The sequence below is a fragment of the Charadrius vociferus genome, unplaced genomic scaffold (assembly GCF_000708025.1).
Source record: "Charadrius vociferus isolate BGI_N301 unplaced genomic scaffold, ASM70802v2 scaffold2185, whole genome shotgun sequence".
In the NCBI taxonomy this organism is placed as follows: domain Eukaryota; kingdom Metazoa; phylum Chordata; class Aves; order Charadriiformes; family Charadriidae; genus Charadrius; species Charadrius vociferus.
In genome coordinates, this window is record NW_009648634.1 from 88,922 (window position 1) to 101,355 (window position 12,434).

At 45.5% G+C, this 12,434-nt stretch overlaps 1 protein-coding gene across 2 annotated transcripts in view; it reads right to left on the reverse strand.

Annotated features, from left to right (window-relative positions):
* ABL1 (ABL proto-oncogene 1, non-receptor tyrosine kinase) overlaps positions 1–5,039 on the reverse strand; it is a 31,529-nt gene extending 26,490 nt beyond the window's left edge. The window contains exon 1 of one of the 2 annotated variants that reach the window (XM_009886223.1): positions 4,955–5,039. In XM_009886223.1, coding sequence (XP_009884525.1) covers positions 4,955–5,039 — 85 coding nt within the window. The remainder of the gene's footprint in view (positions 1–4,954) is intronic. The other variant, XM_009886224.1, reaches the window with a different exon arrangement.
* Positions 5,040–12,434: the final 7,395 nt, after the last annotated feature.

Sequence of the window (12,434 nt, forward strand, 5' to 3'; positions counted from 1 at the left end):
ATAAATGGCAGAATAGCTATGCAGATTTAGTACATCCAAATGTTCCTGACTCTGAACACATATGATGGAGCAGCTGTCTCTATGTCCCAGTATTTCCTTAGTGGCCCTCACAGATTCCCTCTGTCTGATGGAATATGGATTTAAAAAAAAAAAAAAAATAAAATCTGTAAAACAGATCTTTTCAAAAAGAAGGCAGATTTCATGTGTTATTTCAGACTCGTCCTTTTAGTGAGACCATGTTCAGCCTCTCCTGTCGCCCACTCCATAGCACAGGCCATATAACCTCCTGCAACAAAGGCTATCGCTGTCGCTTTTGCTCTTGGCTGATATTTGGAAAGTCCACATTCTTACAGCCAGCATGAGGACCAACGATCCCCTTTTAAATATTGTGCATTTCTATACAGAGATGAAGAATCGCAAAATTAGATCCAGCCCCTCTCAAGCAGACCCACTCCCCCGGTGCTGGGCCAGTCTCTCCAGCTGTGCTACCCTAATTCCAGCCCCAGCGCGGCGCCTTCGTCCCGCGGGCAGGCTGCACCCCTTCTCACACGGCCACCACGGTCCTCTGGCACTCTAACTACTGAAAACCAAGTCTGGTGAATGCGAACAGGAGAGAACAAGGCCACCCCTGGCTCCTGCTGCATCGCCCATGAGCAAACAGGCCCTCACAGTTAACTGCAGTGTTTTCTCTTGTCTAACACGAAGCTCCCCTGGTGACGTGGCTTCTCCCACTCCTCCAAGAGATGATTCTGTCATCTGGTGGCTTTTGTTGTTGTTTTTTGGTTGGTTGGTTTGGTTGTGGGGTTGTTTGTTGGGGTTTTTTTGAAAGTTCACTCTTACATTAGCCTGCAGGTTCCACTCCATTCACTGAGTTCATTCCATTTATAACCCCTTAGTGTTAGATGGATGTGTTGTAGATGCATGGAGTGGAATAGTGGGTATGGCAGAAATTTTGATTTTATTCCTAAATCTGCTACTAAGCTGTTGCCTGACCTTAGATTATAACCTCTGGGAGAGGAAGGGGAAAGAGTAACTGCATCCAAGTGAACTTCAATGCCACTTGCATATTTCTGAAAACTTTACTTCTACAATTTTTGTTTTGGTTTCCTTACTAAGGGAGCAGAAGTAGTGAAGTTTGCCCATTTCTGAGCCCAGGGGAGAGAAAGCACCAAGCAAGAATTGTTGAGCTTAACTGTTACATTTCCCTCTTTTACTAAGCAGCCCCAGACTGCTCAGGGAAGGACTAAGGCTCCTGTGGATGATCAGTGCTAGGTCTGAAGACAGTTACAGCTTTTCCTACGAAATGATAATCCTTTCCTCACCACGACCCACGGGAAATGGCAGTGACCACCATCAGCCAGATTTCTTAATAAGGATGGGACAGGCAAGAACCGCTGGAACAAGCACTTAAATAGTAAGCCATTACAAAGCCAGAAACACGTTTAAAAGCAAGAACTCTGCTGAGTGATGGTAGACGAGAGGGCAAGAGGTGAGGAGCCGAAGATAGCCAAGGAAGAGAGGAAACAAACAGAAGGTTCTTCCCTGGGAGGCAGCAACGCCATCTTAATATACTCACTCTTCCCAACAGATTGACCCAGGACCTGCCTGCTGATCCCAGCGACAGCGGGGCAGGACGAGTCGCTGGCATTGCAGCTTTGGGTCTGGCTCAATATGTGCCCAAACACATAAAAAGAAACTCTCCAGGAATGGGGCAATGGCTACAGGCTGCTGCTCCTCCCCAGGCTCGTCTACTCTAACTGTAACAAGACACGCTTAAAAAAAAGGGAAAAAAAAAAAGATAGAGACAATCTGACAGCTGGCAGGACAGAACTCATTTCAGTTGGAAAACAAAGGACTTTCCTAGTGTCCCCAAAACAGTTTTTAAACTTTACAGAAACAGTTTTCAAGCTTTACAGAGAACACTGACAGGTTTTAAACAAGACTTCTGCCTTTCAGTGGCACAGCAAGCCCAAAAAGGCAGCAAGACTATTTTAGCCCCTATTTGGGACATGGACACGTTCTGTTTTCCAGATCAGATTGGCAGCAGTACGTGCTGTGCCTCTTCCCTTCTACTCTTTACCCTTTCTTGGTGTGAAGTGGGTGAGGAATTATTCAGTTTGGCAAAGGCAGAAAGGAGAAAGCAGATGACAGAAATTCAGATCTCTCACGTTTTAAAATAATATTTACTAGTGGGAATAGAAACGAGGGCAAAAAATAGCCAGCTCAAACATCAATATGAAAACTCAGTAATCATTAGAACCAGTTTAAACTTATTTTTGATCAAGTTAAGAAAAGGTCTCAAGTTCAGCGAGCAGGCAAAGCCCACAGCAATGGGATGCAGCACCTGCCATCCCCCCACACCACCAAAGAGGATTCTACAATCAATCCTCCTTCCTGCAAATGAACAGAGCATAAAAGCAGTTATGTTTAAGGTTTTATAGTCTACTATATAGTGAAGAAACTTTCAGCTTCCCCACCACGTCCTCAACAGCTTCCCATACAACTAAGATAACAAGAGCAGAGTTAAATCCTCCATTGATATCACCATCATCTCCTTCAGCTTTTCAGAAGCGTCAGCGAGGCTGTGGGACGTGCGTGGGAATGGGCTGGCTGTCACGCGCTGCTCCTAGGGATCCAGGAGCAACGGTCACTAGTTTGTGGCCCTTGACACAAGCCTGTCCCCTTCTCACGATCTGTCAGTCTGGCCTTCGTAGCACTGCAAGCTTAAGCGGTTGCTATCAAAATTAAGAAATCCATATGTAAAACCCTGTTATCTTCTTCAGGGTAATACATTCACTTGTGCCCTCGGAGCACAGGGGTTTGGGACAAGCCACCACTACTACTCTTGAAGAGTCCTCAACAGGCCTTTCAACATCACAATAATTTTAATAAGAAAGCTGCCTCGGAATACCACGTGGAGACCTTCAACTTTAGAAAAGAATAACACAAAAGCCTACTTTTTTTTTTTTCCCCCTCCACTTCCTCCCCCCTCCAGATGCGTACAGATCCTCACTTCTCACCCTGCTTTCCCAGAGACCTACAGTTGATTCCGGTGTGTCCTGGGCTGCCTACATCCTGACCGACTGTCACAGAATTAAGGTTCCAGTTGCCACATCTGTTCACCTTTAACGTGCCGCTTGGATGCTGGCTTCGGTTTTGCCCCGTGCTGAGCTGAGAAATAAGACTGAGCTACTTTGATAGAAGATTGTTTAAAAGTTGTTTCAATGCCCGTTTCCCATCCCATCATAAAAAATAAATACACAACCACAGTGTCAGGGAAGCAGAAGGCGGAAATAGTACAGTATTTATTGTGTTAATGATCACATTCTTAACTCGATACTGCCTATATGGCGCAAGTCAAACTATGCTCTAATCCCATTATGCAACTGGATTGTAAACTGGGGAGGGGGGGGAGCAGCTGTAACACATACACAAAAGAGAAAACTTGCAAAAACAGTCAGGGTAACACCCTTGTAACATCATCCTTTAGCATTCACGTCTGCAGGGAAGAGAGGCCCCAGATGCTCTGCCTGTTCTCCCAGGGCTGTGTTGAAAGATCCAACGGCACAGAGAGGAGAGGCCCGGCACAGCTCCGAGCTCCTCCTCACCACACAGCCCGGCCGTGCCCCAGCAGCGCCAGCGGCTGGGGACACAGACAGAGGTTTTACAGACCTAAAAGACCACAGAAGAATCCAGTCGCATAGGAAAGATCGGAACTACTCGTACGCATCCGCCCACCGTTAAGTTTCTGAAACTTTAAATAAATAAAAAGTGTCCTGTGGAAACTGCTCTTTGGTTTTAGACAACAGAAAATGCTTTAGAGCCACTAAATGCATCTGATGAGTACAGACTCTTGATCCAAAATTTCTTCAAATGGGTTTGCCACGAGAAGCCATTTGTAGATTTTGAGATTCCTGACCTATGAATTTCCATGGATCATTTCTCCACTGAATATTCGAGAGTTGAGCAACAGCGACTTGCGATAGGCCCCGGGAAATCAGCTGCTGCCTTTCGTGCCTCTGATTTGACGAGTTAGCTCGGTCCTCCTGGCATGCAGATTATTTTTACTGAAGCAACATTTAGCAACACAAAAGAAGTTGAAGAAGCCCAGAGCGCCCCGGCGGGATGGACACAGCCCCGCGAGCGCAGCGGAGGGGCCGGCCCTTCTCGGGGAGACCCATAATGATGCTCCGCAGACGGGGTGTGAAGCCACGCTGGGGTGGAGAACTTGCTTGAGGTCACTCCAAGCAAGACCTCAGCCCACAGTCCCCCAGCCCAGCACGGTGCCTCTGTCGCCCAGGCTTTCAATCTAAGCTAGTCAGGTCCATATGTTTAACATCTCAACGCCTACAAATAACCACAGGTGTGACTCAAAAAATCACCTTTTAAAAGCAATCACGCAAGAAAATTCAGTTAAACGAGTGCCTGTGGAAAGCAAACTTACAAGGGGATAACCGAAATGAACTAAGAGATTATGTATTAACGCATGCTGAAAATATTTCACCGATGGACTCATCTAAATTTTCTTCCTGAGCCTGGAGTTGGTTTTACCATCCTCCTCTCGTGTCCAAAATAAGGGAAATCCTTCTCCGGGCAAAAAAAAAATAAAGCCAAGGCCTGAAGATACAGCTTTGTTTACGGGCTCGGCAATAAGATCACTTGACATTTTACAACCATAAATGGTAGAGCCGCGCTCCCTTTGTATACTGCAGTTAATGAAAGTCACCTGGGGTCTGGATGCCGCGTACACCACTCAGTTCTCTCGCCCCCACACGCAAAAGCCTAGCCTAAAGCTGGCCAGGACCAAACATCTCCCCAAGCCCGGCCCCAACTTGCAAGCAAGGAATAAAACTCGTGTCTGGGATGATGGTGGGGCCGGGCCGTGTCCCCCCGGGAGCTGCTGTTCCCTGGGGGGGACGGACACGGCTTGACCCCACTCCCTTTGGGTACTCACCTTCCAGGTAGCAGCTGGAGGAGGAGGAAAGCCCTTTCTTCGATTTGCAACCCACCAATTTCAAGCAAATCTCCAACATTTTCATTTGTTAGAGTTTGGCTTTGGCTGTCTGGTTTCCCTTCCCCCTCCCCTTTTCAGCTTCTTCTTCTCACACTGTCGAATTATCCGGTAAAAGTCTTAAACTCTTTAAAAAATCCCGTAAGAGTCTTAAAAAAAAAAAATAAAAATCCAGGGAAAGTCTAAGACAAAGTATCCAGGGAAAGTCTAAAACAAAGTATCCAGGGAAAGTCTAAGAAATCCAGCGCTCTGAAAACCATTACAAGGGTGAGCCCGAGAGGCGGAAAATCCTGGGGCCCCGCATCTCTTCTCCCGGGGAGTTAACTCCAGCCATCTTCCCTCCTTCCCAACTCTTTTGGCGGGAGAGAGAAAGGGGGAAAAAGGAGCAGGGGGAGGAAAAAGGCTGCTGGGGCTCCGCTGCCAACAAAGGGCCCCCTTCAGCCGCTGCCTGCCTCCATGACATCAGGCAAGCGAGAAACGCCCTCGCTCCTTAACCCTCCTCCTGCCTGCACCCTGCCTGCCGACTCTCCCAACGCCGCCGGAACGAAAATCAACAAGTTTTCCCCCCGCCCGGGAGAGCCCTCCTGGGTTTGGGGATGGGGGGAAAGGCAGGATTAAGGAATAACGCTGCTGCTTTGGTGCTTTGTGCGCGGCTCTGTTAAACCAAGCGAATCGGAGGCGATAGTCAAAGTCTTAAAAGCATGTCATTTCACAGCTTATTAAGGGAACTGTTTAAATACTGCGTCCATATAACAGGGAGAAGCAAACTGAGAGCTATGCCCATTCGTAAACGGGTGTAAAAACCGCAGGGGAGCGGGAGGTCCTTCCCCAAAGATGCGGTCGTAGCATCTCTGTGAGAATTACAGGCAAACACATTCAAATCTCAGCTCATGCAATCACACTCGCAGGCTACTGCTCCTCTTGCACAAGGGGCCAAAAGTTTTCACCCTCCCACTGCCTAGTACTCTTTTCCCCTTCAATAAGTGCATTTCCCTTGCAGGTTTCTCAAGGCTACATGTTAATTACTGCTCTCCAGTTTTGATACATTTTTGGTACTTTACTTTCCAGCGTTATTGTGTGTCTCCTTTCGAAAACAACCATCATTTTTGTTACATATACTTACATTCTATGTGTATATATATTCTCTATATATATAAAGGAGATAGAAAATGGGGGGGGGGTGTATACAATTGTATTTTTTTCCACTCAAAAATCCCATTTTATTTCCCAAATCTGCGGGTGCTTTTGCTGCTTGGAGCAAGAGGTGCTCAAGGGTGCAGAGTTCATCCGGGGTGCAACACACAGCGGCCGGGGAAACCGGCCTGGGAAGCCGTCCCCATCACAACCTCCGCTGGAACGTGCGGAGCACTTGGTGTCTCACACACAGGATCAACAAAGGAGCAAATCTTCATTTTTGTCCCTGAAAACTTCCCTCCAGATCTGACAGTTTATTTTGGCAAGGTTACTGACTAGCTAGCGCTCTTTTGCCCTCCAACGTTTTCAAACATTTAATACTTTAGGGGAAACTCTGCATGCTTCCAGCATCTGAGCCATGCCTCCGAAACAGCAAACATTGCTCAGACTCTTTAAACATTATTTTACAGCATTACTTTGCCTCAGACTTCTGATCCATGGGGTGTACGCCTGAAAGACAGCTCGGAAAGAAATCCTTGGTCTCTCAACCCGTACCGAACTGCAATAATAGCATTTGCATTTTTTGGACGACCACAAGCCGCATTATTTCTAGCAGAGAAATAATCCCAGTAAGGACAGCGTGCTGTTCAAAGTGGTTTGACACTTTTTCTCAGAGAGGATGAACGTGCATATCCTCATTTAATAAACAAGGAAACAGCAAGAGAAGTCAAACATTTTGTCAACTTAGACAGTCCAGAGAGGAGATGAAGCTACAGACCCGATCCTCCCCTCTGGCAGCCTGTACGTGCATTAGAAAGACAACGATGAAGTTCTCCCAATGCTCTCCCTTCCTCCCTCCACTTCTGGAGGAGGAGTTCTATTTTATAGAAGCACAAAAGTTTCAAGAGAAAGCAACACCTATCTATTTGTTCCCTGCCCACTTAGCTTCAGATGAGACTGCAACAGAAAACTTGTGCAGAACTGCACTGGAGAAAAAAAGAAGAAAAAAAGAGAAAAGAAAAAAGGGGGGGAGTTAAAAGCAGATTTGGAGGAGAAAGGTTATATAAATCACAGGAGGAGCTCCGTCATCACGTGTTTAGGCCCAGTGTCATGTTTAGGGAACTGGGATGAAGTAACACTGTGAGAGCAGACCAGGCATCTTGCACGCAACTTCTTGTCCATGTGAGGAGCACCCCTATGCCGCTGCTCCAACTGCAGCTGTAGGAATGCAGAATCCCCGTAGCATTCCCCGGCAGTACAAAGGCTGCCCCCCATGAACACCACCCAGCCATTACAATTCCGGTTAATACAATGAGCGCCGGCAGAATTAATGTGGATTACATTCCTGATGAACTCCTGGGGTTCTTATTCCCGAAGAAGAATGCCTCATCTCAAATTAAATTAACCCGCTTGCAGAAGAACCTCAGTGTAGGCGAAAGGCATCCACTTGGGGAGTTAAGCACAAAGAGCTATCCCGGGATAACTTCCACTGTAGATAAACAAATTATTCCCTTTATGTTTCACACAGACAAGCCTGTGAGGTCCCTCTACCACAAACTTCATCCTTCACCGTTTCCTCTCTTGTGTCACGGCAAACTAAATACTTCGGAGCAAATATCCTCTGCCTTTCCTGTATGCCATGAAATTAACTGGCAATACAGAAATAAAAGCCATATTGGTAGTGTCACACAAACCCTGCTACTCTTACGGCTGACATCTATTAATCCCTTTCATGTTTGTTTGTCATATACACATCATTGAATAAAATCAGTCATGAAAAGCGTGCAGACTTTTGGACTACAGAGTGACTGATGCAACCTTCAACTCAGGCTCTCTGTTGCAGAACAGCAAAACAATTTTTGTTGGGAGCAGACTGGGAAGGTCTCCAGTTCAACCTCCTGCTTAGAGGGCAGCTATCTATCTAGATCAGGTTGTTCCAGGCTTTTTGCAGCTAAACTTTAACAGAGTCTGTTGGGCAGCATGAAACACCTTTTATCCTCTTACATCTATCCAGATTTGCCTTGCTGCAAGTTTTAAGTGTTGCTTCTCCTCCTTTTGCTGTGCAACTCTGAGAGTCTCTCTGGTCACCAGTTGGGTGGTTACAAGCATGCTGGGACCCCTTGAGTCCCCTCTCCCGACCGGGCGAAGGCAGCTCCCTCGGCCCCGGGGGGCACCGCCTGCTCCAGCCCCCCACCAGACTCCCTCCAGTGTGTCAGCGTCTGCTCCAGGGGAGGGAGGGAGCTGGACGCCGTACTCCAGATGTGGCTTCACAAGTGCCAAGAAGAGGGAAATAATCACTTCCTTCGACCTGCTGGCTCTGCTCTTGCTAATGCAATCCAGTATCCATTAGCCTTTATTGTTCATGCTCATACAAGAGCATAAACCTATTTAGCCAACTGCCTTCATGTTTGAGCGTCTTCTAGCAGACGGCTCTTTACTCTTTACTTTCTTAAAGCTACCCAAAATTTGAGGACAGATTTTTCCAAAAGAGAATGATCACACACATGCATGACAGTGGCAGCAAAAGGACTGGACTCCAAGAGCAGAAAGTGAGTTTTGGCATGATCCCATGACGTTAGCAGCTGGAGTGAATTTTCTTGCGATACCATTAAAAACAGCTTGAGTGCTCGTCACCCATCTAAAAGCAGAGCTTAATTTTATTTTAAAATCCTCTTCTAAAACATGGGAAGATAACTGAGTTTGAAGCCCCAAACACTGGGCATTTTTTGATAGGCATGTTCAGCTGTTTTGGGGTGGAAAACATCACTTGAAACAGGAGCAGCACAAACTAGTGGTTAAAGCAAAGGAGTAAGAAAAAGAGCGGATTCTTGCTTACAGTTATAAGTTACCTGTGCCTTACCTTGCTCTTCCGTAAATGCGGCTGAGAATTGCCCCACAGGTGTTACAAAGACTAACCCAATGCAGGTGGTAAAGCACTTCACTGTCTCTGGATGTATGGAGCAATGAAAAGCAGAATAACATCATTTGTAAGATGCGTTTTTCTTCGTAAGTGATAAGATTACATGTGATTTTGGGCATTCACAGGTCACTGTCTTTATGCTTAAAAATAGGTCCACACCACAGAGCACCGCCACACTATGCAGCTCTCTTCTGATGACATCTTTCACATAGTGAAATAACACATTCTAACACCATTACCTGATTAAAAATATATGTGTATATGAAAACGATCAAAGCAGCCTATGTTGAAATCCATGAATGACCACAGCATGTGCTATAGACACAGCTGTAACAAAGCTGGGCTTTGATCTGACAGCAAATGCAGTATCGCCTGTTTTCCTGGGGGCTGCTCCAGCTTTGTCTGACAGATTCCAGTTTTCATTTGGGTTTTTAGATCCTCCACCATAAAATGCCTCCATCCACTCTTAGATAGCTGCTCTAGGTGAACCTGCTTTGGTAGGGGGGTCGGACTAGACGATCTCTGAAGATTCCTTCCATCCCCTACCCTTCTGTGATACAATGTGCCGAACTTTTTGGAAGATACTGGTGCATATTAGATTGAGAGGACTAGCAGCTTTAAAATCCTGGCTACTGAACTCTACCTTCTTGGCATGTACACACAAAACACCGTCTACAAAACTGTCTGCAATGAATACAACTTCAGTGGGTCACGCACGTTGCGATGAGAGCTTTACTATGGTATGCCAAAGAATGCACAGCAGAATGTGAGTCCAAGGTTGGCAGGGTTAGAGCTGAGCCCAGGTCCCACACCCAGCCCTTTAAAAGCCACCTCAGATTTAAACAACTGTCTCTTGAGTCAATCACCTTTTAGTCTCAATAATTGCTCATTGACAGCTTGTAACTATTCCAAACGACAAGTGAAAACAAGTCTTCCAGAATCACCGACCACGTTCTCCGTTTACCTGGCAATGACAGCGCTACACAAAAAGGCGATTACGTTCACGATTTATTACTAGTACCTGCCACGTAACAGGCAGAGGGTGAGAAAAGTCCTTGTTGGCGTTTGCACATAGAATGACTACATCAGCCCAGCAAAACTTTCCAAGTTTGTTCATGCACCTAAGGAGAAAGCCCAAGTGATGAAGATGCTGAAGGATCTCTGACTACCACTTATTTGGTGATCCCTGGTGATAAACACCACCACTGGCGTTAGTAATGTACACCCAGACAAACAGGGCTTAAGTAGTTTTATTGCTCTGTCCAGATTCCTTGCTCAGATGAACCTTCAGTGATCTGAGTGATGCCAACCGGAGTTTCTCCAGCACTGCTCTACCTCAGAACCGCTCCACCAGTGCTACCAATGTCTGCTTTCTCCCAGCTTTTTATGTAGGTACCTCTGCCTTTCCTTTTCCAATTCACGTATAAAACATTTTTATAGAGACCAGTATTCTACCTTTCCATTGAAGCTCATCTCAAAATTCAGCTGACATGTTTACAATAGCTAGTTAAAATAGCATGTTGAAAACAAAAGCCTCTTGCTACTAATCTGATCCCTCTACAATAGGCATTATTGTAAATAAATAAAAAAAAAAACAACCACACATGAATTTGAACAAAGGCTACGTAACACCTGAGGGCAAAGAGTGTTTTCCTTCCTTCAGAAACCACCTAGCACAGCGTGAATGGCCCTGCAAGAGCACAGATAGATATCTGCACATACAATGAAATATTAACACTTCTGGCACTTGGACTTAGCAAGTCCCACTCTCACAGGAAGAAACTTTTTTTTTAAAAAAAAAAAAAAGCCAGGTTACAAAAAGTCCACTGTACACATCAACAGAAAAACAAAGGATTTTGCAATACAGCATGTGCATTTGTTGTTTTTTCTCCATGACTTAACAGATGTTTGTTATTTGCAATTTTCATGAGTGAAGGAGGGCAGCTGAGAAGTGGTGGGATTTCAGAGAGGGGATGTTCAACTATTTGAAATTCCTTTTAAGCAACAGGGCAGAATCCTTCTTTTTAAGGTAGTAAGAAGACAGAGGGTACTACTAAATTCCTGCAATGGTGGTCTGTCTTCATCATACTCATGTAAAAAAAAGCAAGATGAGTTGTGAGCTCCACGGGGAATTGCCTGGGGAATTAGCGTTTGAAGCCTGCAAGGTTAAATCCAAGTCCAAAGGGACTCTTCACAAATCACTGAAAAAAGTTTTGGGTGTCTTCCATTAAATGTGTTTTGAAACATCTGCAGGCAAAGAAAAAGAAAGAGGCATCTTGCACTTTTAAGATCTGAAAAAAATAGCAGCTTACCTTAAAGGCACAAAACCCACACAAACTCCTACTTACTGTAATTACTTAACTTCCATTGTCTGGGCAGTTTATTAAGGTTGCAAAAGAGGGAGCAGGGACTGAAAGTTTTTGTGACACATGTAGAGTCACATCAGTTTAGGGATCCTACTGAAGTTCAGTATTTTTCTGCCAGACCAGAGCAGAGAGGGCTTACAGCCAGCCAGGACGCAATCCGAAAAGATACATACTTGGAAAGTTTCAAAAAATAAATTTTAGATAAGCTTCTTTGCCAAATACTGACTCAGATCTTGAGTGGGAACATTTCCTTATTTCTTTCAAATGAAAAGGTAAGGAAAGGCAGATGAAAAAGTAAAGTTAAAACGAGAGGTTAAAACGGAGAGCTCAAAGCTGATGACTTGACGGGCTACCTCGCGTAATTCTGAGCTACCTCCTGTAATTCTGAGCACGTCCGCAGGAAGAGCCAGGAGGACCAGTAAAACGCAGTGTAGTCCCAGCAGTAACTAAGCGGTTAATTTCTTCCATTCAAGAGCTGAAAAATCTGCCAAAGCAGAAGACCAGGCCTAAGAGATCAAATTACACATGAGGAGGGGGTGGAAGGGGAGAAGAAGAAAAGAAAACAAGTATTGCTGAGCCACTGCTGCACTAGACCCAGCAGGGATCAGGAGGCGGCGAGGTTTCTCCAGCGCCCATAGACACACGCTTGGTTGTCACCCACATCTTGTCATCCCCATCTCGGGAACATCCACCTCTACGGAGCGCCGTAACTCTGGCCAATATGCCAAACCTTTTGGGCGTCAGATATTGAATTAATTTTACTGAAGAGTTGAAATGTCTGTCTTCCACTTGCTCTCTCTACCCAGCCCATGCAGTTGGGTTGCTTTTTCTCTCCCCAGTGGAGAGTATAACTTGGGGCACAGCTCTGTGACTGCGTCCGGCACACTCGCTGCTGCCACAGGTGGAGGAATCACCAAAGTACTTGAAAAGCAAAGGGGAAAAAAAAAAATCATGCCTAGCAGACACAAATAATAATCCATCAATTATCAAATAATCCATCAAA